Genomic DNA, 17,992 nt, shown 5'->3' with positions numbered 1-17,992 from the left:
TATTTCCAGGTTTCAATGTAATTAGGCTACTGAGCGGATCAGCTGTAGCACTGGTTATAGCCCCCACTGTCTTACTGACAATGCTTTCTTCTGCCGAACGAGGATGCCCTAAGGGCTGTAGGTGTGAAGGCAAAATGGTATATTGTGAATCTCAGAAATTACAGGAGATACCCTCAAGTATATCTGCTGGTTGCTTAGGTCTGTCCCTTCGCTATAACAGCCTTCAAAAACTTAAGTATAATCAATTTAAAGGGCTCAACCAGCTCACCTGGCTGTACCTTGACCATAACCACATCAGCAATATTGATGAGAATGCTTTTAATGGAATACGCAGACTCAAAGAGTTGATTCTGAGTTCCAACAGAATCTCCTATTTTCTCAACAATACCTTCAGACCTGTGACAAATTTACGGAACTTGGATCTGTCCTATAATCAGCTGCATTCTCTGGGATCTGAACAGTTTCGGGGTCTGCGAAAGCTGCTGAGTTTACATTTACGATCTAATTCCCTGAGAAACATCCCCGTGCGAATATTCCAAGACTGCCGCAACCTGGAACTTTTGGACCTGGGATATAACCGGATCCGAAGTTTAGCCAGGAATGTCTTTGCAGGCATGATCAGACTCAAAGAACTTCACCTGGAGCACAATCAATTTTCTAAGCTCAATCTGGCCCTTTTTCCAAGGTTGGTGAGCCTTCAGAACCTTTACTTGCAGTGGAATAAAATCAGTGTCATAGGACAGACCATGTCCTGGACCTGGAGTTCATTACAAAGGCTTGATTTATCAGGCAATGAGATCGAAGCTTTTAGTGGACCTAGTGTTTTCCAGTGTGTCCCAAATCTGCAGCGCCTCAACCTGGATTCCAACAAGCTCACATTTATTGGTCAAGAGATTTTGGATTCTTGGATATCCCTCAATGACATCAGTCTTGCCGGGAATATATGGGAATGCAGCAGAAATATTTGTTCCCTGGTAAACTGGCTGAAAAATTTTAAAGGACTGAGGGAGAATACAATTATCTGTGCCAGTCCCAAAGAGCTGCAAGGAGTAAATGTTATCGATGCAGTGAAGAACTACAGCATCTGTGGCAAAAGTACCACGGAGAGGTTTGATCTGGCCAGGGCTCTCCCAAAGCCGACATTTAAGCCCAAGCTCCCCAGGCCGAAGCATGAGAGCAAACCCCCTTTGCCCCCCACAGTGGGAGCTACGGAGCCTGGCCCAGAGACCGATGCTGACACTGAGCACATCTCTTTCCATAAAATCATCGCAGGGAGCGTGGCCCTTTTCCTGTCTGTGCTCGTCATCCTTCTTGTTATCTATGTGTCGTGGAAGCGGTACCCTGCCAGCATGAAGCAGCTGCAGCAGCGCTCCCTCATGCGAAGGCACAGGAAAAAGAAAAGACAGTCCCTAAAGCAAATGACTCCCAGCACGCAGGAATTTTATGTAGATTATAAACCCACCAACACGGAGACCAGCGAGATGCTGCTGAATGGGACGGGACCCTGCACCTATAACAAATCGGGCTCCAGGGAGTGTGAGGTATGAACCATTGTGATAAAAGCGCTCTTAAAAGCTAGGAAATAAGTGGTGCTTTATTGAACTCTGGTGACTATAAAGGGAATGTGGTGCCCCTCTCCCTACCCCTCTCCCTCTCCCTTTGCTGGCAAGGTCCTTCCCTGTCCGTTTTAGTACATTCATAATACTGGTCATTTTACTTTCATACATAATTAACCCATTGAAATTTAAATACCACAATCAATGTAAAGCTTGAACTCCGCTTTAATTTAACGCCTATTGTATAAGACCCTTTATTGATTCCATTAATGTCACACTTGTTTTAAGACAAAACTTCTTTCATAAGTAATCCTTCCCATCGGCTGTTATTCTCCTTCTGGCAAGACCGAATCTATAGTCCTAGAAGGTTTGCAGTTCATTGGCAAATCAAGGAAAAAGTGAATGATCCCAGGTACTTGGAGCCTGAACTGATTTTAGGTGAGGACTTGATTACAGAACACTTAGGGACAGCCTTAAAACAATGCCTAGCTTAAAAAGAACACTGCAGAAAACTATTGAAAGGTTAAAGCAGCACCATGAGCAGTTTCCAGAGGTGTTTGAATTACAGTAAAGCAAGCCTAGGGAAAACTGTTGAAGGGTTAAAATGCTGCAAGTAGACAACTGCAAAATGCAAGGAGACAGTAAAAATACAAAGTTTTAGACCTGAAGCCTTGTCTCTCAAACTCTTCTCTGTAAAAATCAGACTAGAGGTTTCACCGTCAATTTCTTCTAGCCTCCACATTTCTAAAATAAGTATATAAATGAATAAATAAATAGATAAAACAGGCAGGAGGCAGATTTCTCCACTGTTCCTCACCTTAAGGAGTTTTCAGAGATGAGGCGTGCAAATGGGAATGCAGCTTGCTAAATGCATGTGGTTGGAAGCTTACCAAAATTTCTCTTTCCAGCTCTTTTAAGGACCCTAATGTAGGGAGCGGAATCATGAGCTGTCTGTTCTGTTTGGGATTTGTCAGGCTGTCCTGTTGTGTTCCACTCTATGCTCTGCACACACACCAGTCCCCTGATGACTGACACTTCATTCAGAGGTGTAAAGAGAACACATTCCAAGAAACGCTTTCCACCACCGACAGCCTCGTTGAAAAGGATAGTTTTGACAACACCTTAATAAACGTATAAAATAAATCTTACGGGACAAAAGACCAACCCCATGGCAGTTGTCTTTTGCTTTTCTGTTGCTCATGTTACAGTGTCCCCTTGTTCACCTATATTGTGAAGTCCATTCATCAGTATGATTCTGTACAGACCCTGTTGGCAATCTGCAAGCTGCATGCATGTTTTTATGTCAGTGGTGAAAGTTTATTGCCTGCAGCACAAATATCACAGCTTCTGTATTTAAGTAACTTCGACCACAGTTCATTTCGATTTTAGAAAAATGTCTTTAGCCAGTATTCTCTTTCATCCTCCAAAACGAAGAATTCTATTATAGGAACAAAAATCAGGAATTGCAACGTTGAGCCCGTTTCATTTAATTTGGCTTGTCAACAAGCTTTGTATCTTTAACCATGCCCCTGTTCTTTCAAAACAGAATCACTGCAGCAAAAAAGAAAAAGTAAATGGCTATTTTTACCAGCATTTTTATAGAGTTTGGAGGCTTTTCATATTCTGAGAGGAAAAATCTAGGCAAGTCACCATGAGATATAATTGCAAAGAAGCCAGATTATAAAAATCATACTTTTATAAGCAATAAAGAAAAAGGAACCTCGAAAGTAGATTTCTCAAGGAACTGTACTTTGATTTTGATGAAACCTTAAAATAGACACCAGTTCAGAAAAGCATCATAGCTACAAGATATTTGTCCATGCATAACTGTTGGATATACACTTATTAATGGCAAATAGTCACGGATTCCCAAGTGATTAATAATGCAGATACTTCCTTACAGTACAATGAACTGGATGACTGAAACTACTGCGATGTTTTTCACTGAAGTTGTCATTTCACATTTTTCATAAAATGTCAGTAAATACATACTCCATCTAAAAACAAAACTTTCTTTGGTCAGCCTCATTTTTACCTGTACTAAACATGATTGTTTTAATTAAATGCAGTGTTAAAGTGAAAAAGCCCATTTTTATTCTTTGACTTGAACTTCTGCCTCATTTGTCATGGATACCAAATAAATTTAGGCAAGGCATAGTTATATTCATATTTTGAAACTCTTGCAAATACTTGATGCTGTGGTACTGCTAGTATATATAAAATATGTTCGCTGTATTAAAAGTGTTTCTAAAGTTCAAAGCCACTTGGTGTGTTAAGATTACATGAATGACCAAAATTGTGAAGGTTGGTCATTTTTTAATGCCTAAATTTAACTACATATAAATTTAATAATAGAGAAGAACCAAAATAAAATCCCTTAGACTGTAAAAGCAATTTTGATTCAGTACATGGAATTCCAAAAAAAAAGTCTTTTCCCTCTCTTTGGGAATGAAGCTTCTTTAGTTCTCAGTACATAATTCTCGTAGGTTAGACAATCACTAGTTCGCCACTATAAATTTAACAAAGCCAGCTGGTGAATGAATGTTCTCCTGCTCAAAAGTCATCGTCCTCACCACCACCCCATGGCACTTTTTGGACTGCATACCATAAATCTATTCTCATAAGTATTTAAAAGCTCATTGCATATTAGAAAAATATAACTGATATTTCATTTTCTATTCCAAATTTATATTAAGTGTCTGACTTTCCTCAAAGGTGACAACAGTTAAATAAACAGCCTGACCTGTTGAAATACACAGCAGAGATGCATCAAAGAAGAACGGATTCAGTCTTTGAATGCTTTACCAGAGAGAGAGGAAATACAGTTTAGTCTCTGAACTGTATGGGTTTTATCCCCAAATTTTTATGAGCCCTGGTACGCATAGTGCTACTGCAGCATAGAGTTAATAGTCCAAGTGCCAGTCTTCCAAGCAATAATTATGCAAGATATATTTCTTTTAAATGAGTTTATATTTTCCAAGGATGTTGACATTACATCTTTTCAAAGAATTTAAACCATTTTTTCTTGATTCAGTGAGTCAACTGCCTAAATAGACAGGCAATAGACTGTATTACTGTGGAGCATCAGCGACCTCCAGTGGCTGGTTAGACTAACCACAGCTATTCAAACATTTTATTTAGTTTTTTATCCTGAACCCTTATGTAAATGTGGTTTACAACACATGGTTTTCAATCCATGAATCAGATTTTAATTTTATTTAGTTCATCTCCCTTGGAAACATGGTTATAGTACAATTTTTTAAGTTATATTTTGTATATTGACTTATTTAGTAATGCCCAGAGGCCACAGAACTGGAACTAAGGGCTAGAAATAAGTGTCCAAAGATGAAGAGCAAGTAATAATGCAACAAAAATCGATAAGACATATTTTTTAAGTATTTATAATCATCAACATTGGCCAAATATTCTGATATTTTCATTAAGTGTGAATATTTTCCATAGGCAGGATACTGAAATATAATTTAATAAGTTGGGGAAAACAAATTTCGATATTAATACTGAAAGAACCAGCATCAGTTATTTACCAGTCAGGAGTGTCTGAGCTGTGGAGTGAGTGAGGCCTCCGCATCCAGCTCTGGAACTCTCCAGTTTGTTACCATGCCAGTGACCTGCGCTTTGCCCCAGCACTCTCTCCCACCCTCCCCCTTTCCAGTCAGCTGAACACTGTTCTATTAGGCTCTCTGACAATGATGTTACAGTCTAAGAGGTGATGATTCATAGATAATGAAATTATGCTCTCCCTCTGGGGAAGGATAATGCAGAGTCAGATTTGTAGATTTGGTAAAGGATTTTCAGGATGCTGCAGGTGCATGCAATACCTTCTCTTCCCTTGACATTTACCAAGAAGAGAACTCAACCAGCTTATTTAAAGTGTGGATTAAACTAACATCAGAAACAGCATCAGGCCATGAAGCCTAAGACAAAATGAGTTCCAGACATGATAAATGAGAACTGAGAAATGAGAAATGAAAAATCCAGAAACTGTGTCGCCTCTTTTATTCCCTTTTCCCTGGATTCTCATTAGAATCTGGATTTTATGCAAACCCATGGAATTTTGCTATACTTGTATTCTCTTAGCTACCTATATCAAAAATCAGAGGCAGCTGGAATAAACCATGAACACAAAAAGTAATATCAGTGGATTTTAATTACAAATGTTGTAAGAGAAACAGAACTGATGAAAGCCAAATAGGTTGTATTAAATGACTCTTGAAAACTAGTAAGATAATACACAGGTGAAAGTAAGACTTTCTAGAATCTAACATCATAATAGCCTATAGAATTGGACCCACGTTTGCCTACTCTTCAAAATCATTGTTGAGTTTTGCAGTTGGGTAGAATACAGTAGAAATACTACAGAGAAAATCTATATAAAAAGATATTATGATTCTTTTGATTTAAGGAACATATCATGGCCATGTAAATAATAGGGTATGGGCCTTAGATTCAAATTTCTCTGACACTTGCAAATCAAATAATCCCGAGGAAATTCCTCAGCTTTTCTGAACTTGAAGTTACTCATCTGTAAAACGGGCAAAATTATTGACTTCATATGGTTACTGGGAGGACAAAATGTGAGCAACACTTCGTAAACTCTAAAATGGCAACTATCTATTATTTTCAAAAAGCATTTAGTGAGATAATCAGTTATGCTTGCCAGTGTTCTATGTTTGGCCTGGGTGAAAAAGACATTACTAACCTCTATGTAACAGAAGCCTAAATCCACTTTACATTAATATGAATTCTGAGACTTGGCAGTGAGTCTATAACTTAATTTGTCTTTGACGTTTATTTTCCATAAAAAGTTTCTTCCATCCCATATCAATAATGACCGCAATGTACAATAAACATAAATAGACACCAACCAGAGCTTATCAAACTAAATCAAAATTCTAATTGGGACCCAAAAAAGATCATTATAGAAAAGGTTTTCAATTAACATAGGTTACTTGCCCTACCCCTCTTCAGTATCACTATTTTGAGCCCTTGTCTACTTTATACCTTATAAATATAACATTTATGGCAAGATAACGTCATTATTGAGCAAAAAGTAATTGCCTTTAACATGTTACAGTGGGATTAGCACATATTCCAGGTATCGATTACATGACATCTATTCTGTTGTTTCTTTCTTTTCCCCCAGTGAAAGATTATCCAAAATTTCTTCCTAGTATAGAAATTACTATTGACTTTACCAGTTATTACTGTTGAAAATCACTGGATTAAAAAAAAGTAGCATAAAAATACAAAGCCTTTTTTATGAGTTATAACCTATTCATTTATGCAAAATTAAATACTTAAGAGTACTCTTTTTGGGCCTTTCATCAAAAAAATGACCAGTGTAATCAAAAATCTCTCTCTACTGGACGTAGCTTTTCTTACCAAGTATGATGTAGCAGACGTATTTCCAAAATTCTTATAATTTAAGTAGAAAACCATCCTCTTTGATAGCTGAGTTCCTATGAAATCTCTTGAGAACAGAGAGAGGATGATGGTTTTTCAGTGGAAAAAGCATTTTTTAATTTTATTCTGCTTTACCTTCGTAGGATTATTGTTATATGTTCTTGAGTTAGGTCTCCTGAACATGTGAGGAGAATTTCAGGAACACAGAGAGAACAAGACTATCTGGGTCACAATGTAAGACCAAACAGAGGGAATCTATTTAGCAACTGTACTTTCTAATAGCAGAAACTCCATATGCAATAATAATCCATTTTATTGAAAAAAAAAGAGAAAAAAAGAAAAAGAGCTTCTCTCTTAACCTATCCAGCAAATGTTGTAATGCAAATTGATAACTCTTTTGATAATTCTTTATACCTTATTTTCAGGGACTCCCATTTCCCCCTGACCCAGGAAAAAATTTCAGTTATGCTTTTATCCCACTCTTAAATTGTTGTTCTCTACTTCCTATGTCACACAAAAAAGGTCTTGCCTCATATAAATCAACACAATTGGTCATCTTACTCAAAGGAGAATCCTATCTTCAATAAAAAAAAGTTAGACCATAAAACAAAATGTAGGGCTTCCCTGGTGGCGCAGTGGTTGAGAGTCCGCCTGCCGATGCAGGGGACACGGGTTCGTGCCCGGGTCCGGGAGGATCCCACATGCCGCGGAGCGGCTGGGCCCGTGAGCCATGGCCGCTGAGCCTGCGCGTCCGGAGCCTGTGCTCCGCAACGGGAGAGGCCACAACAGTGAGAGGCCCGCGTTCCGCAAAAAACAAAAACAAAAAAACAAAAAAGTGCTTCTTGTCATTAAGTTTGATCTGCTGTACTCTCTGAAAAAAGGAACATGATTTTTGATGCGGTCAACCACCATTTCACAAGAATGTTTAAAGGAAACTTGTAGGACATACCATGTTGATCTTGAAGTAGTTGAGTGACTTTAAAGTCTCTGATAAACCTGTGATAACTTACCACAGTGAAAGAGGTTTAAAAACTAACTTGACACTTTAGGATCAGTGTTGGCTTGTTTTTCATCAATTTATGAAAGGGATTCTGCACAATCTGTATGAAATTTTAAAGTTAAAAGGTATAAATATTTGGTTGGAGTACTGCCATTTACCCTAAGGAAGGTTAGGTAACATCACTGAATTACAATTAAAATGGAATAATTAAAGATCTGTTTAATATGGCACAGGACATATTATATACATAAGTATTCTGTGTTTTCCGCCAAGCTAGACATGTTTTAGATGCTTAGGGGAAAAAAAGAATCCATGTCCTTCCTATAGGATTATTCACATTTTATCACATATTTGTTTACGTGTATGTGTATTTTTGTGTACTTGACTTATTATGTGCCAGGAATGTGTATATAGTTTTGTTTTTTTTAAATATAAGAACAGAGTCCCTATATTGACTCTGTTCTCTGATAAATTTCATCCATTAATCTTAAATCTTGTCCCTCTTTATAGGACTGCCCTAAAATAATTCATACCCTACCCACACAAGGCATCTCAAGCCAAATTATACACCTCCAGCTCCATTAGGAAATGATTTCTAGTAAGTTACCATTAGGATATCCCTCTGCTAGTTAAATTCTGATCTGCTAGTGTAGTCATCTTCCCAGCCTGTGGCACTCACTCCAGCCTATTTTATGTTGTTAAAAGGCAACATGCACTTAGCCCTATGGACTTTTACAAGGAGGACTGAGTAGTAAAATGTAAAAATCTACATATTTTTATGGGCTTCACTTTGGTTGTTTTTATGGTTGAACACACAGAGATGTGCGGGGTCTTAGTTTACACTGAAATGCAAAACCATTAAGCTAGCTATAAATTAAAAAGAAAAGGTCAAGGTAGACAAAAAAAAAATAGAGTCTAAAGATCATGTTATTTATTTCTTAATCTTAAAAATAATACTAAATAATGAACATCCTGTATTTCACTTTCCTGACATCTGTTTTACCCTCCACGTTTCCCATCATATTCTCAAATTTAAGGTTCACGTTTCTTACATTTTCCCACTTCTAACACGGAGGTTTCTTTTGTTTGTTTTTTAGTTGTTTTGTTTTGTTTTCTGCCTGCAGATCTTTTCCCAATGCTTTTGTTGTATCACTTTGCCTGGTTTTCTAGACTCCCCACTCAAATTTTGATCCTGTCAGAAAGTCACAGGGTAATTCATCAGTTCTGTGATTGGACTGATCACACAAACGGACTGGGTTTGTCTCTAGAGTGCAATCTAGTCAAGTCTGGGATGTGTGCCTTCTGTCTTCCCTGCCTCCACTCCCATGCCTTTTCTCCACTTAGGATTATCCGTACTGAAATTCCTCCATCCAGTGCTACCGAGGGCTCTCTTGGTTCCTTACTCCTTACCCAATATGTATCCCCAGATCTCAACTAGCATCATTATCGATTCCAAGGACACTTACACCTAAATGGGGTAAAAACCTTTTGCTAAAGGTGAGAAAGTCATATACTAAGAGCAGGGGTTATGCTTCGAGGGCAAAAGTGCTTTGCAAGCACCTCTGAAATTATCCTACATAGAAACCTCTATATTTTTCTCAAACATGCAGTTGGGCCTTCCCAAAGGAACCAAGGCAGGACAAATAATCCATGTTTCATTCAGTAAACTATAGTTTGAGAAATCTCTTCAGTGAATTACCATTATACACAGGCTTTCTCCTTAGTTCTTCTCCACGGAGAGACAATATTGTATATAATAAAAAACGTGGGCTATGGAACCAGGATGAAACAGTTTGAATTCTGGTTCTGGGACTTAATAACTGCAAAATCTTGAGTGTTAGCTTCTTCATCTTAAAAGTAAAAATGTGTAAAATAATATAATCATCACAGGATTGTCACAACAGGGCCAAGAATCAGCATTTCTTGAATATTTTTATGTACTTTGTTTTGGCACATTGCATATATTATTTAATTTAATTTAATTATTTAATTTAATACTCATAAAGTTCCTAGATGATTAAATAAGATGACTTAGATGACATCACTTAGTATAAAGCTTGGCACATAATCGTAACCTTCTCCTTCCCTTTATTAGCTCTAATTGCTAAAAATTTCAGTATAACAGAATGCTTTAATAGCTGTATTCCACTATCTATTTTTACATGGAATAACAAACAGATATCTGGCAGACTTTCAAGAAATAGAATCTTAACTGCCATAAGCTCAGGGGCAACTGGGCACGTGATTAATACTGAAGAGTAATGTGGTACATAAGACCAAAATCCTAAACCTCCCATCAAAGCCCAACTACATCCCTACCTTTATTTCCACATTATTCCCCATGCTCTAACACTGGCCAGTTATTGAAGTGCTTTCCTACCTCTGTGCTTTTGCTCAAGCTATTTCCTTTGTGAGAAATGGCTTTCCTCTCCCAAGTCCTCCTGTCAATCTCTGAGTCTTCTTATAACAGATCCAACTCAAATTCTACTCATTCTAGAAGTCTTCTTAATCTTGCTTGCCCTTCCCTGTTTTCCATGATATTTTGTATGTCTACTGGAGACAATATCACAGGCTGCCTTATGTGAGAGTTATTAATGTGTTTTCATACCCTTTTTGAGGAAAGGGACCATCTCTTCTTCCATCCAGTGGTGATTGGTTATAGACTTTTATTCATAGTAGATGTCTGTTGAACTGATTTTCTGTTAATTATTATAAGGTTATTGTCAACCTTTTTTTTTTTTTTTTTTTTTTGCGGTACACGGGCCTCTCACTGCTGTGGCCTCTCCTGTTGCGGAGCACAGGCTCCGGACGCGCAGGCTCAGCGGCCATGGCTTATGGGCCCAGGCGCTCTGCGGCATGTGGGATCTTCCCGGACAGGGGCACGAACCTGCGTCCCCTGCATCGGCAGGTGGATTCTCAACCACTGCACCACCAGGGAAGCCCTACTGTCAACCTTTTATTTATATAGTCTGTATGTACATTTTTTGTTTTTATTTTATATGTACTTTCTCACATATAAAGTTTTCTCATTTATCAGTAAACTGGTTTCAAAAATTATTCTTACAAAATATGGTTTTTAAAAATCATGTTCAGATTTAAGTTGCTTCTATGTTGTGAATAATCTAACAACAATTTTTCTTTGACAGTAACCAAAGGTATGACCATTTTAGCTGGCATGTTAAAGTTACTAAGAGCTAAAAAAAATGTGGGACAAAGAAAGAATATTTCATTCAAAGAATGAATACATCTTGATTTCAGCGAAGGTTGGGTAGTCAGCTTTTGTTGTAGAAGCCATATATCTGTGACTGCTCCTCGTTCACTGCCTCTCGGGAAAGGTCCTTTTCTCTTTAGCTTCATATCTTCTCATCCCATGCCTAGTGCCACAAGGCTTCTGCTTTAGACACACTCCCAGACCTCTCCTCCCTTCCCAAAGTGGCTACCCTACACTGTCACAGAGACCAAGTCACAGGTCTTTGGCTTTCTGATTATATACATTTTCAAAGTAACTATTCTACTGAAGGTTTCAAACATCAAATACTAAGAAGTTGACAGTTAGAAATGCTCATTATTTGTTTACCTCCTGAACACTGATTTTGCAGAAGGCACAATTGATTATAGAGGATTGAAGCGTCTGCCGTTTGCTGGGTCTCTCCTTTCCTACCTTCTGTCCATCCTCTTACTCCTTTTCACTGAATTTTTTTTCTCTCTCTCATCACCACTTAAAATATCTTTCAATTTTTCCCTCTATCCAACTTTATTGATAAGTCAATCTATACTATACTTGACTATGCACCTACTGGCTGGGTTAAGAGGAAAATACTAATGTTTTTTTTTTTTTTTTCTCTTAGAAAAGCAATAATTAAGATGACACAGTCTAATAATTTGATTTAAAAGGGAGTCAAAAATCTATTTGTATTCAATAGCTTTTTTTAGTTCTATAAATGAAGAACTATAATTTTGTAAACTGTAGTTTAATTTCAGAAATAGAAGTTACATCCCCCCTGAATATATTTTTAAGTCACATTTTAATCGTGATTTGTAAAGGCAGGGCAGATGTGTAGAACATCCAAGTATTCCTTTAAATGTGAGGTATCACTCAGACTCTGGACTGTGGTAATCTTTGCCATCAATGGAGCAGATTCATCTTTGGACCATATGTAATAATACGAGAATTGAAATGAAACCTTCATTTAGTCATAAAACTTGTAGCTATGAGGGTTTTTGAGAACCTTGCAGTCCATTTTCTTACCTTCTATTTCAAACTCTAAGCTAATTTAATTGTATTTTTAATGATCTTCCAAGGACTGCGTTCCTTAGTCCCTCTCTTAGTTATCCATTTCAGGGTTTTACTATAAACACTGCATCAGTTTTTACCTCTAATCTATATCTCTCTTGCTGAAGATATACCCAGTGGTTACTTTAATTTTAAAAAGAAATTTTTTTTGTTTCCATTCTTATTTAAAAGAAAGAAACATAAGAAGTGGTCGAGTTCTGGTTTTATTTTTAATCTTCAGTATTGGAATCTGCTTGGTCTAGCTCAGGTAGAGGGCCCTGGGCTCCATGGCATATAGTTTGAAAAGATGAAATACCACTGTTCTGAAACTGGCACTAATCTACTATAGATTCAAGAAATTCTGTGTGGTTAACAGCTGAATGAAAGGAACTCAGTGCTTAACTAACCTATAACCAATCACATAGGCAAGAAGTTTCCAGCAGGATGTATTCAGCAGTTTTCAATGCCAGGCTCACAAATTATACTTCCAGAGGTCAAATTTGCATGTAACTCTTTGAACCACAACTACCTCCTCATACTCAACTCAGTTTTAACATCCAGCAGTGTGTTGTGCAGAAATAATCAATGGTTAAATTATTCCCATTTTGTTGGCTCAGTTCACAGTAGCCCACTGATTAGTTTAAATAAAAAAAAAAACACAAACTATGTGATCTTCAATTGTATTTCAACTGTACCCAAGTGCAGATGCCATCTCTGGTAATATGACAAAACAGATTTAAGTTTATAAATGTTTCTGTGTGCTCCAATCACAACACGCATCCTGCAGTAACTATACTGTAGTGCAAAGTGTTGTAAAAAATGCAACTGAGTTTCCTGGAGAATCATTTTAGAGTTAATTAAACCTTCTCCACCTGTAATTTAAGAAAAAAGAAAAAGCCCAACACTCCTAAAGACTATGGTGGAAAGGCAGTTTAAGAAATAGAAGTCCTCTGTTTATCCAGGGATGTACGTTACAAGGCAGACAGCTACACCACAGTAGAGGGACAACATTTCCTCAGCTGATTCGGTTAATTAAAATGCACAGTTACAACAGGCTTTCTTAGAGCCTGCAGCTGAATGACTGAAGTCTCCATTTTCCTACAGTGTCACACAGAACGTGAAGAGGCAAACATACTGCCCAAGCACAATTTGACTCACTAAAATCCAGCACTCTAAACACGAAATACATCTCTCAGGCACATTTTAAAAGACGTATTATCAAGATTTATGGCACAAGGATAGAAATAATTTGCAGTTAGGCAGGACCAAGAGAATATCCTAGGTTCCTCTCAAAGTAGTTTTAAGTAAAATTTATAAATAAATCTTATACAAATAAATTTCTGCACTTTCAATGCAGAAATCGTCAACTCTTTACTTTCAAATGTATGGAATGTGAATCTGACAAACAGCCCGTCTGCTGCCAGAATTTATGAGTGATATGAAAAATCAAAGGCCACAAAAGCTGTTTGTCACATAAACTGCAGAACGCAATACCAGTCTGCAGGGCTCATTTGCAGAACTCATGATGAGCATGGGAGGAGGGGATGCTAACAGCTGCAGCCTTGACTGCACTACCGTGCCAGCCAGAATTCAAGCCGCGTGAGCTGGGTATGGGTGAAAGAGAGGGCCAACAAATGAAAAAAAAGGAAAAAAAAAGAAGAGGTTTTTATATCTAAGTTTTTATTAAATCAGCATATCAGTGTGCACAGATGAATACCTGCAGAACCAGTTCAAGACAGATGTGGCCTGCAGGTATTCAAATTAAATCTGTTCACGGAAGACTACATTTATTTCCTGGTATGGAAGAGATATTACAGCCTTTGAATCAGACTAGCAGCATGGCATCGTGTCAGTTTCCTCATCTGTAAACTGGGAACAGTGCTTCACATCTCAGGGCAATTTCCAGAATAAATTGAGATAACATGTTTGTGGGCACAGCAAGTAATAAGTTATTCTCATCTCTCTCATGAGGTGTTTTCACAATGCAATGAGTTGATATGAATGGGAAAGTGAAAGTTCCCATATTAACCATATAAATTAAGAAGTCTGCAATCTATAGAAAATGATTAAATATTCCTGGAGCTTAATTAATAAGTCATTAAATCAAACTCAAACAGGGCTTACCAAAAATCTGAAAACCCTCTATTAATATCCATTAATGGAATTGTCATATTAAGTTTTGTTCTGTAACAATTTTGCTTAGAACCACAACAAAAAATTTTTGATCTTAGTATTGTCCTTTTCTAATAATTCAGCATCATTTCCTTTTCATAAACATTACTTGAAGAACTGACTCCATTACCTTTCAGATGTCTCTTTAAAATCTGCTCTAACGTCTGTCTGTATGTCTCTCTTTTTTTTCATTTTTGTACCCCAAACATGGACATATCACATCCCCCCCAACACTCAGTACTAAAGGGAACATGCTATTACTATTGGAGCAAATAAAATAGTCTATATAACTTAGCACCTAATTCACTTCTAGTGGGAAATAATTTAGGCATTTGGAAGAAAGGAACACAATATTATTTATGTTTTCAAAAATTTCAATTGAGTGTGTGAAATAATGGTTGAATTATTCAAAGCAATTTATCCAAAAGTTACAATAAAAGATTTAAATGGATATTTATTGAGCACCTACTACATGCAGGCATGCAAGTGGATTTTTGTTTTTACTCAAGGCAAACAAAACATAACAGATGGCAAAGGATATTTGAAATTTGGAGTCATTTCACCAGGAAAGACATTTAATTATTTGACTGGTTTTGGAAAGTCACTTGTTCATAAAGCATTGAGTTTTCTCTTTTCAGGAGAGAAATTTGATACGTACCCTTCACTGGAGACATGATAATAATTAGTTCTTTTTAAAGATTTTTGAAAAGAGCAGAGATGAAAAGAGCTGTAAGAGTTTCTAAATGACACAAGATCTGTGAAGTGGTAGATAGTTAACACAAACCTCATACAGCTGTTATGTGGATTCCTTAGTTAATCAGTTAATGACTTTTAAGTGTAAAATCTTATTAGACTTTTGTTCTTATACTTTAACACATATGAGAAAAAAATTACTGTCTGAAATTAAAAACTGACTATACCATTCTAATATATTGGATCTTTCCATGACATACCTTCAAGATGTTCTTTCCTAGTCTGATTTTTTTTTTTTTCCAGACAACTCCTAAAAAGCCTTTCTAGACCCTGATCCCCTACCCCTTTATTTTTCAGTATTGGCATTGGCTTCCAGTTAGCACTAAGCATAGAACTGAAAAATCCCCATGACAAGGTATTTTGTGTAATAAGGTGTTATTTGATGACAATGGCATCAACTGTTAAACATGCTATTTAAATGCAGTTTCGTATCTCAATACAGCAGCGTAGGGGAAAAAAAAAAAACTGTTGGGTAAATCTGAAAGAAAGTGTACAAGGGAAGGAGTTGAAAACCCAATGATAACTACCTTGCTCTTTGGAAATAGTGACTAATTTCCCTCCTGCATGCTGGGAATTTGAGAAAGGATGACAGAGGCATAACTAGTTTGGCAATATTCTACTATGTGGGAGACATTTCTATAGCTTAAACAAAGATTATGGTTGACATACAATATACACAGAGAAAAGTGCACGTATTATCAAGGTTATCCAAGCCAAATGGATATTGAGCACTCCTGTGTTCTCTGCAACCAGATCAAGAAATAGAAGATTCCCAGAACTCCAAAAGGCCCCTCTGGTTCCTCCAATCACTAGCCCTATTTCCAAGGGTAACAACTACTGTTAACTCTAACAGCATTAGGATAGCTTTATCGGGCTTGGTACTTTATATAAATGGAATCATAAAGAATGTACTCTCTTTTGAGTCTTGCTTCTTTCTGGTGACATTGTCTTTTATGAGATTCATCCGTATTGTGAAGTGTCGTTGTAAATCTACAGGTTTCTAATTGTGGTCGCTCCACCCCTCCCTCACCCGTACACACACAGATTTAACCCTTTTATTCAAAGAATGGCCAAGGATCCCTGCCCTGGGAAGTCCTTGATGAACTTCATGGGAGACTCAAGAATTGCTAGTGAATAATGTCCTCCTGTCTCTTTTCTTTTTTTCTTTTTGCATCAGTAAATATAATGCAATCTCAAATTATTTTGCACTTTTAAAATCTGGTCATGGAGAGAACCAGGTCTAAGGAGCACACTGAGATAACCATTTTTTTCGGTAGCCCTTGTTTTCAGCCCTGAATCCCCTACTCAGCTATCCTTACCAGCAAAGCCCTCTGTCCCTGTCCTTCAGCTCCCAGAAACCCTGCCCTACTCTAGCAGCTGTATAAAAAAACAATTGGGTAAACTACTTCACACCAAGGTGTTAATGCCTAAATCCTTAGCTCTCTGAGGTATGGCCCCAGGACAGTGCTGTGAGGCAGAGGCCCAGTTACTCTCCGATTACTCTCTAATGGGGTCTCTGGTAGAGCTGCAGTTATTGACTTGTGCTATAAGGTTCCTTTACACTGAAGGACTCTAAGAAACAGATTGGTGGCATCTGATGCTGTTTTGACTATTAGAACATTACTGAAACTATTATTTCACTACATCACACAGTGTTCTCTTTATGAGAGTCCATGGGGGAAGGGAGACTACTACTGCTTCTTCTAATTAACTTTATTTTAAAATACATTGCTATTCATGCAACTGATCTTGCCAATGCCATCCCCTGCACTTCCCCCACCTCTCTCCTGCTAAAAATACCAAAAAATAAGAGACAAACACTTCTAACAAATGTTAAGAAATTTATAACTCGTCTTTTTGGTCTACCTTCCTCACCCTTGGTTTCATCTTTTTCTTATGTTCTCTTTTTAAATGTCTTTAATTTTTTTAAAACCCTGATGAATTTAGGAAGAATATAGATTAATTTGATGAAATACGCTATCCCTTAAGAAAAAATTTTCAGTCCCTGACATCAGACCAAGCTGGACAACTGAGGGCTGTATATTTTAGGCAGAGGGCTCTTCCAGCGATTTTTAAGTTACGCCCCATTGGGTGGCTGTGATCAGAAAGAACGCAGGAACTGATTTCTGAGGCACTGGATGGTATCGTGCCTTACGCAACATAGGTTTTTATAAAGCTTTACTGAATGCATTGACTGAAGGTATTTGCCATCAAGTGAAGTGGACAAGAATGAGAGAATGTCTAGGAAAAATGTAGATCAAGAACAGAATAAAAGATAAATGTACTTGTGAGAAAACACGGAGCTGAGTTTCCAAGAGTGGAACTGTTACTATATGTGATATTTTGCAACTACCAGTCCATTCCTATTTTCAAGGCTCTCAGAGCTCTACTTGGGAAGATTTGATGAATGCATTATTTATTTGAGTCATTGATTTATGGAGCTTGACCATAAGATACAGCACAGCTCATTTTCTTTCTAATATTTATATCTACAGGAATAATACCACAATGACGGGGGGTGTTCTACCCTTGACTAGTAATCCACAGAAGCAATCACCCAAACTGACAACATTGAAAATATTAAACAACAATCTGTTATTTACTCCCTTCATTGCTTGGATCCCACTATTTAAATTAAGTAAAGCAATTCCCAGAAACTAAGTGATAATCTATAAATCATACCACAAAATGGTCTAGGACATATCCCAGTGAAATGTTTTCTGTGAAATGGGGAGGAGAAGATGTCAAATGTGGATCTCTTAATTCCTGTATTAATTTTTAGATCAAAGAAATAATTCCAGTTCAGATAAATTA

At 37.3% G+C, this 17,992-nt stretch overlaps 2 protein-coding genes across 16 annotated transcripts in view; one reads left to right on the top strand and one right to left on the bottom strand.

Annotated features, from left to right (window-relative positions):
- CTNNA3 (catenin alpha 3) overlaps positions 1–17,992 on the bottom strand; it is a 1,677,393-nt gene that overhangs the window by 905,618 nt on the left and 753,783 nt on the right. The window lies entirely within an intron of this gene.
- LRRTM3 (leucine rich repeat transmembrane neuronal 3) overlaps positions 1–17,992 on the top strand; it is a 181,587-nt gene that overhangs the window by 1,342 nt on the left and 162,253 nt on the right. For both annotated transcript variants that reach the window (XM_079899794.1, XM_079899795.1), the window contains exon 2: positions 10–1,541. In XM_079899794.1, the coding sequence (XP_079755920.1) occupies positions 10–1,541 (1,532 nt within the window). The remainder of the gene's footprint in view (positions 1–9; positions 1,542–17,992) is intronic.

The sequence above is a fragment of the Stenella coeruleoalba genome (assembly GCF_951394435.1).
Source record: "Stenella coeruleoalba genome assembly, chromosome: 16".
Classification (NCBI taxonomy): domain Eukaryota; kingdom Metazoa; phylum Chordata; class Mammalia; order Artiodactyla; family Delphinidae; genus Stenella; species Stenella coeruleoalba.
This window is presented reverse-complemented; position numbering and strand designations above follow the sequence as displayed.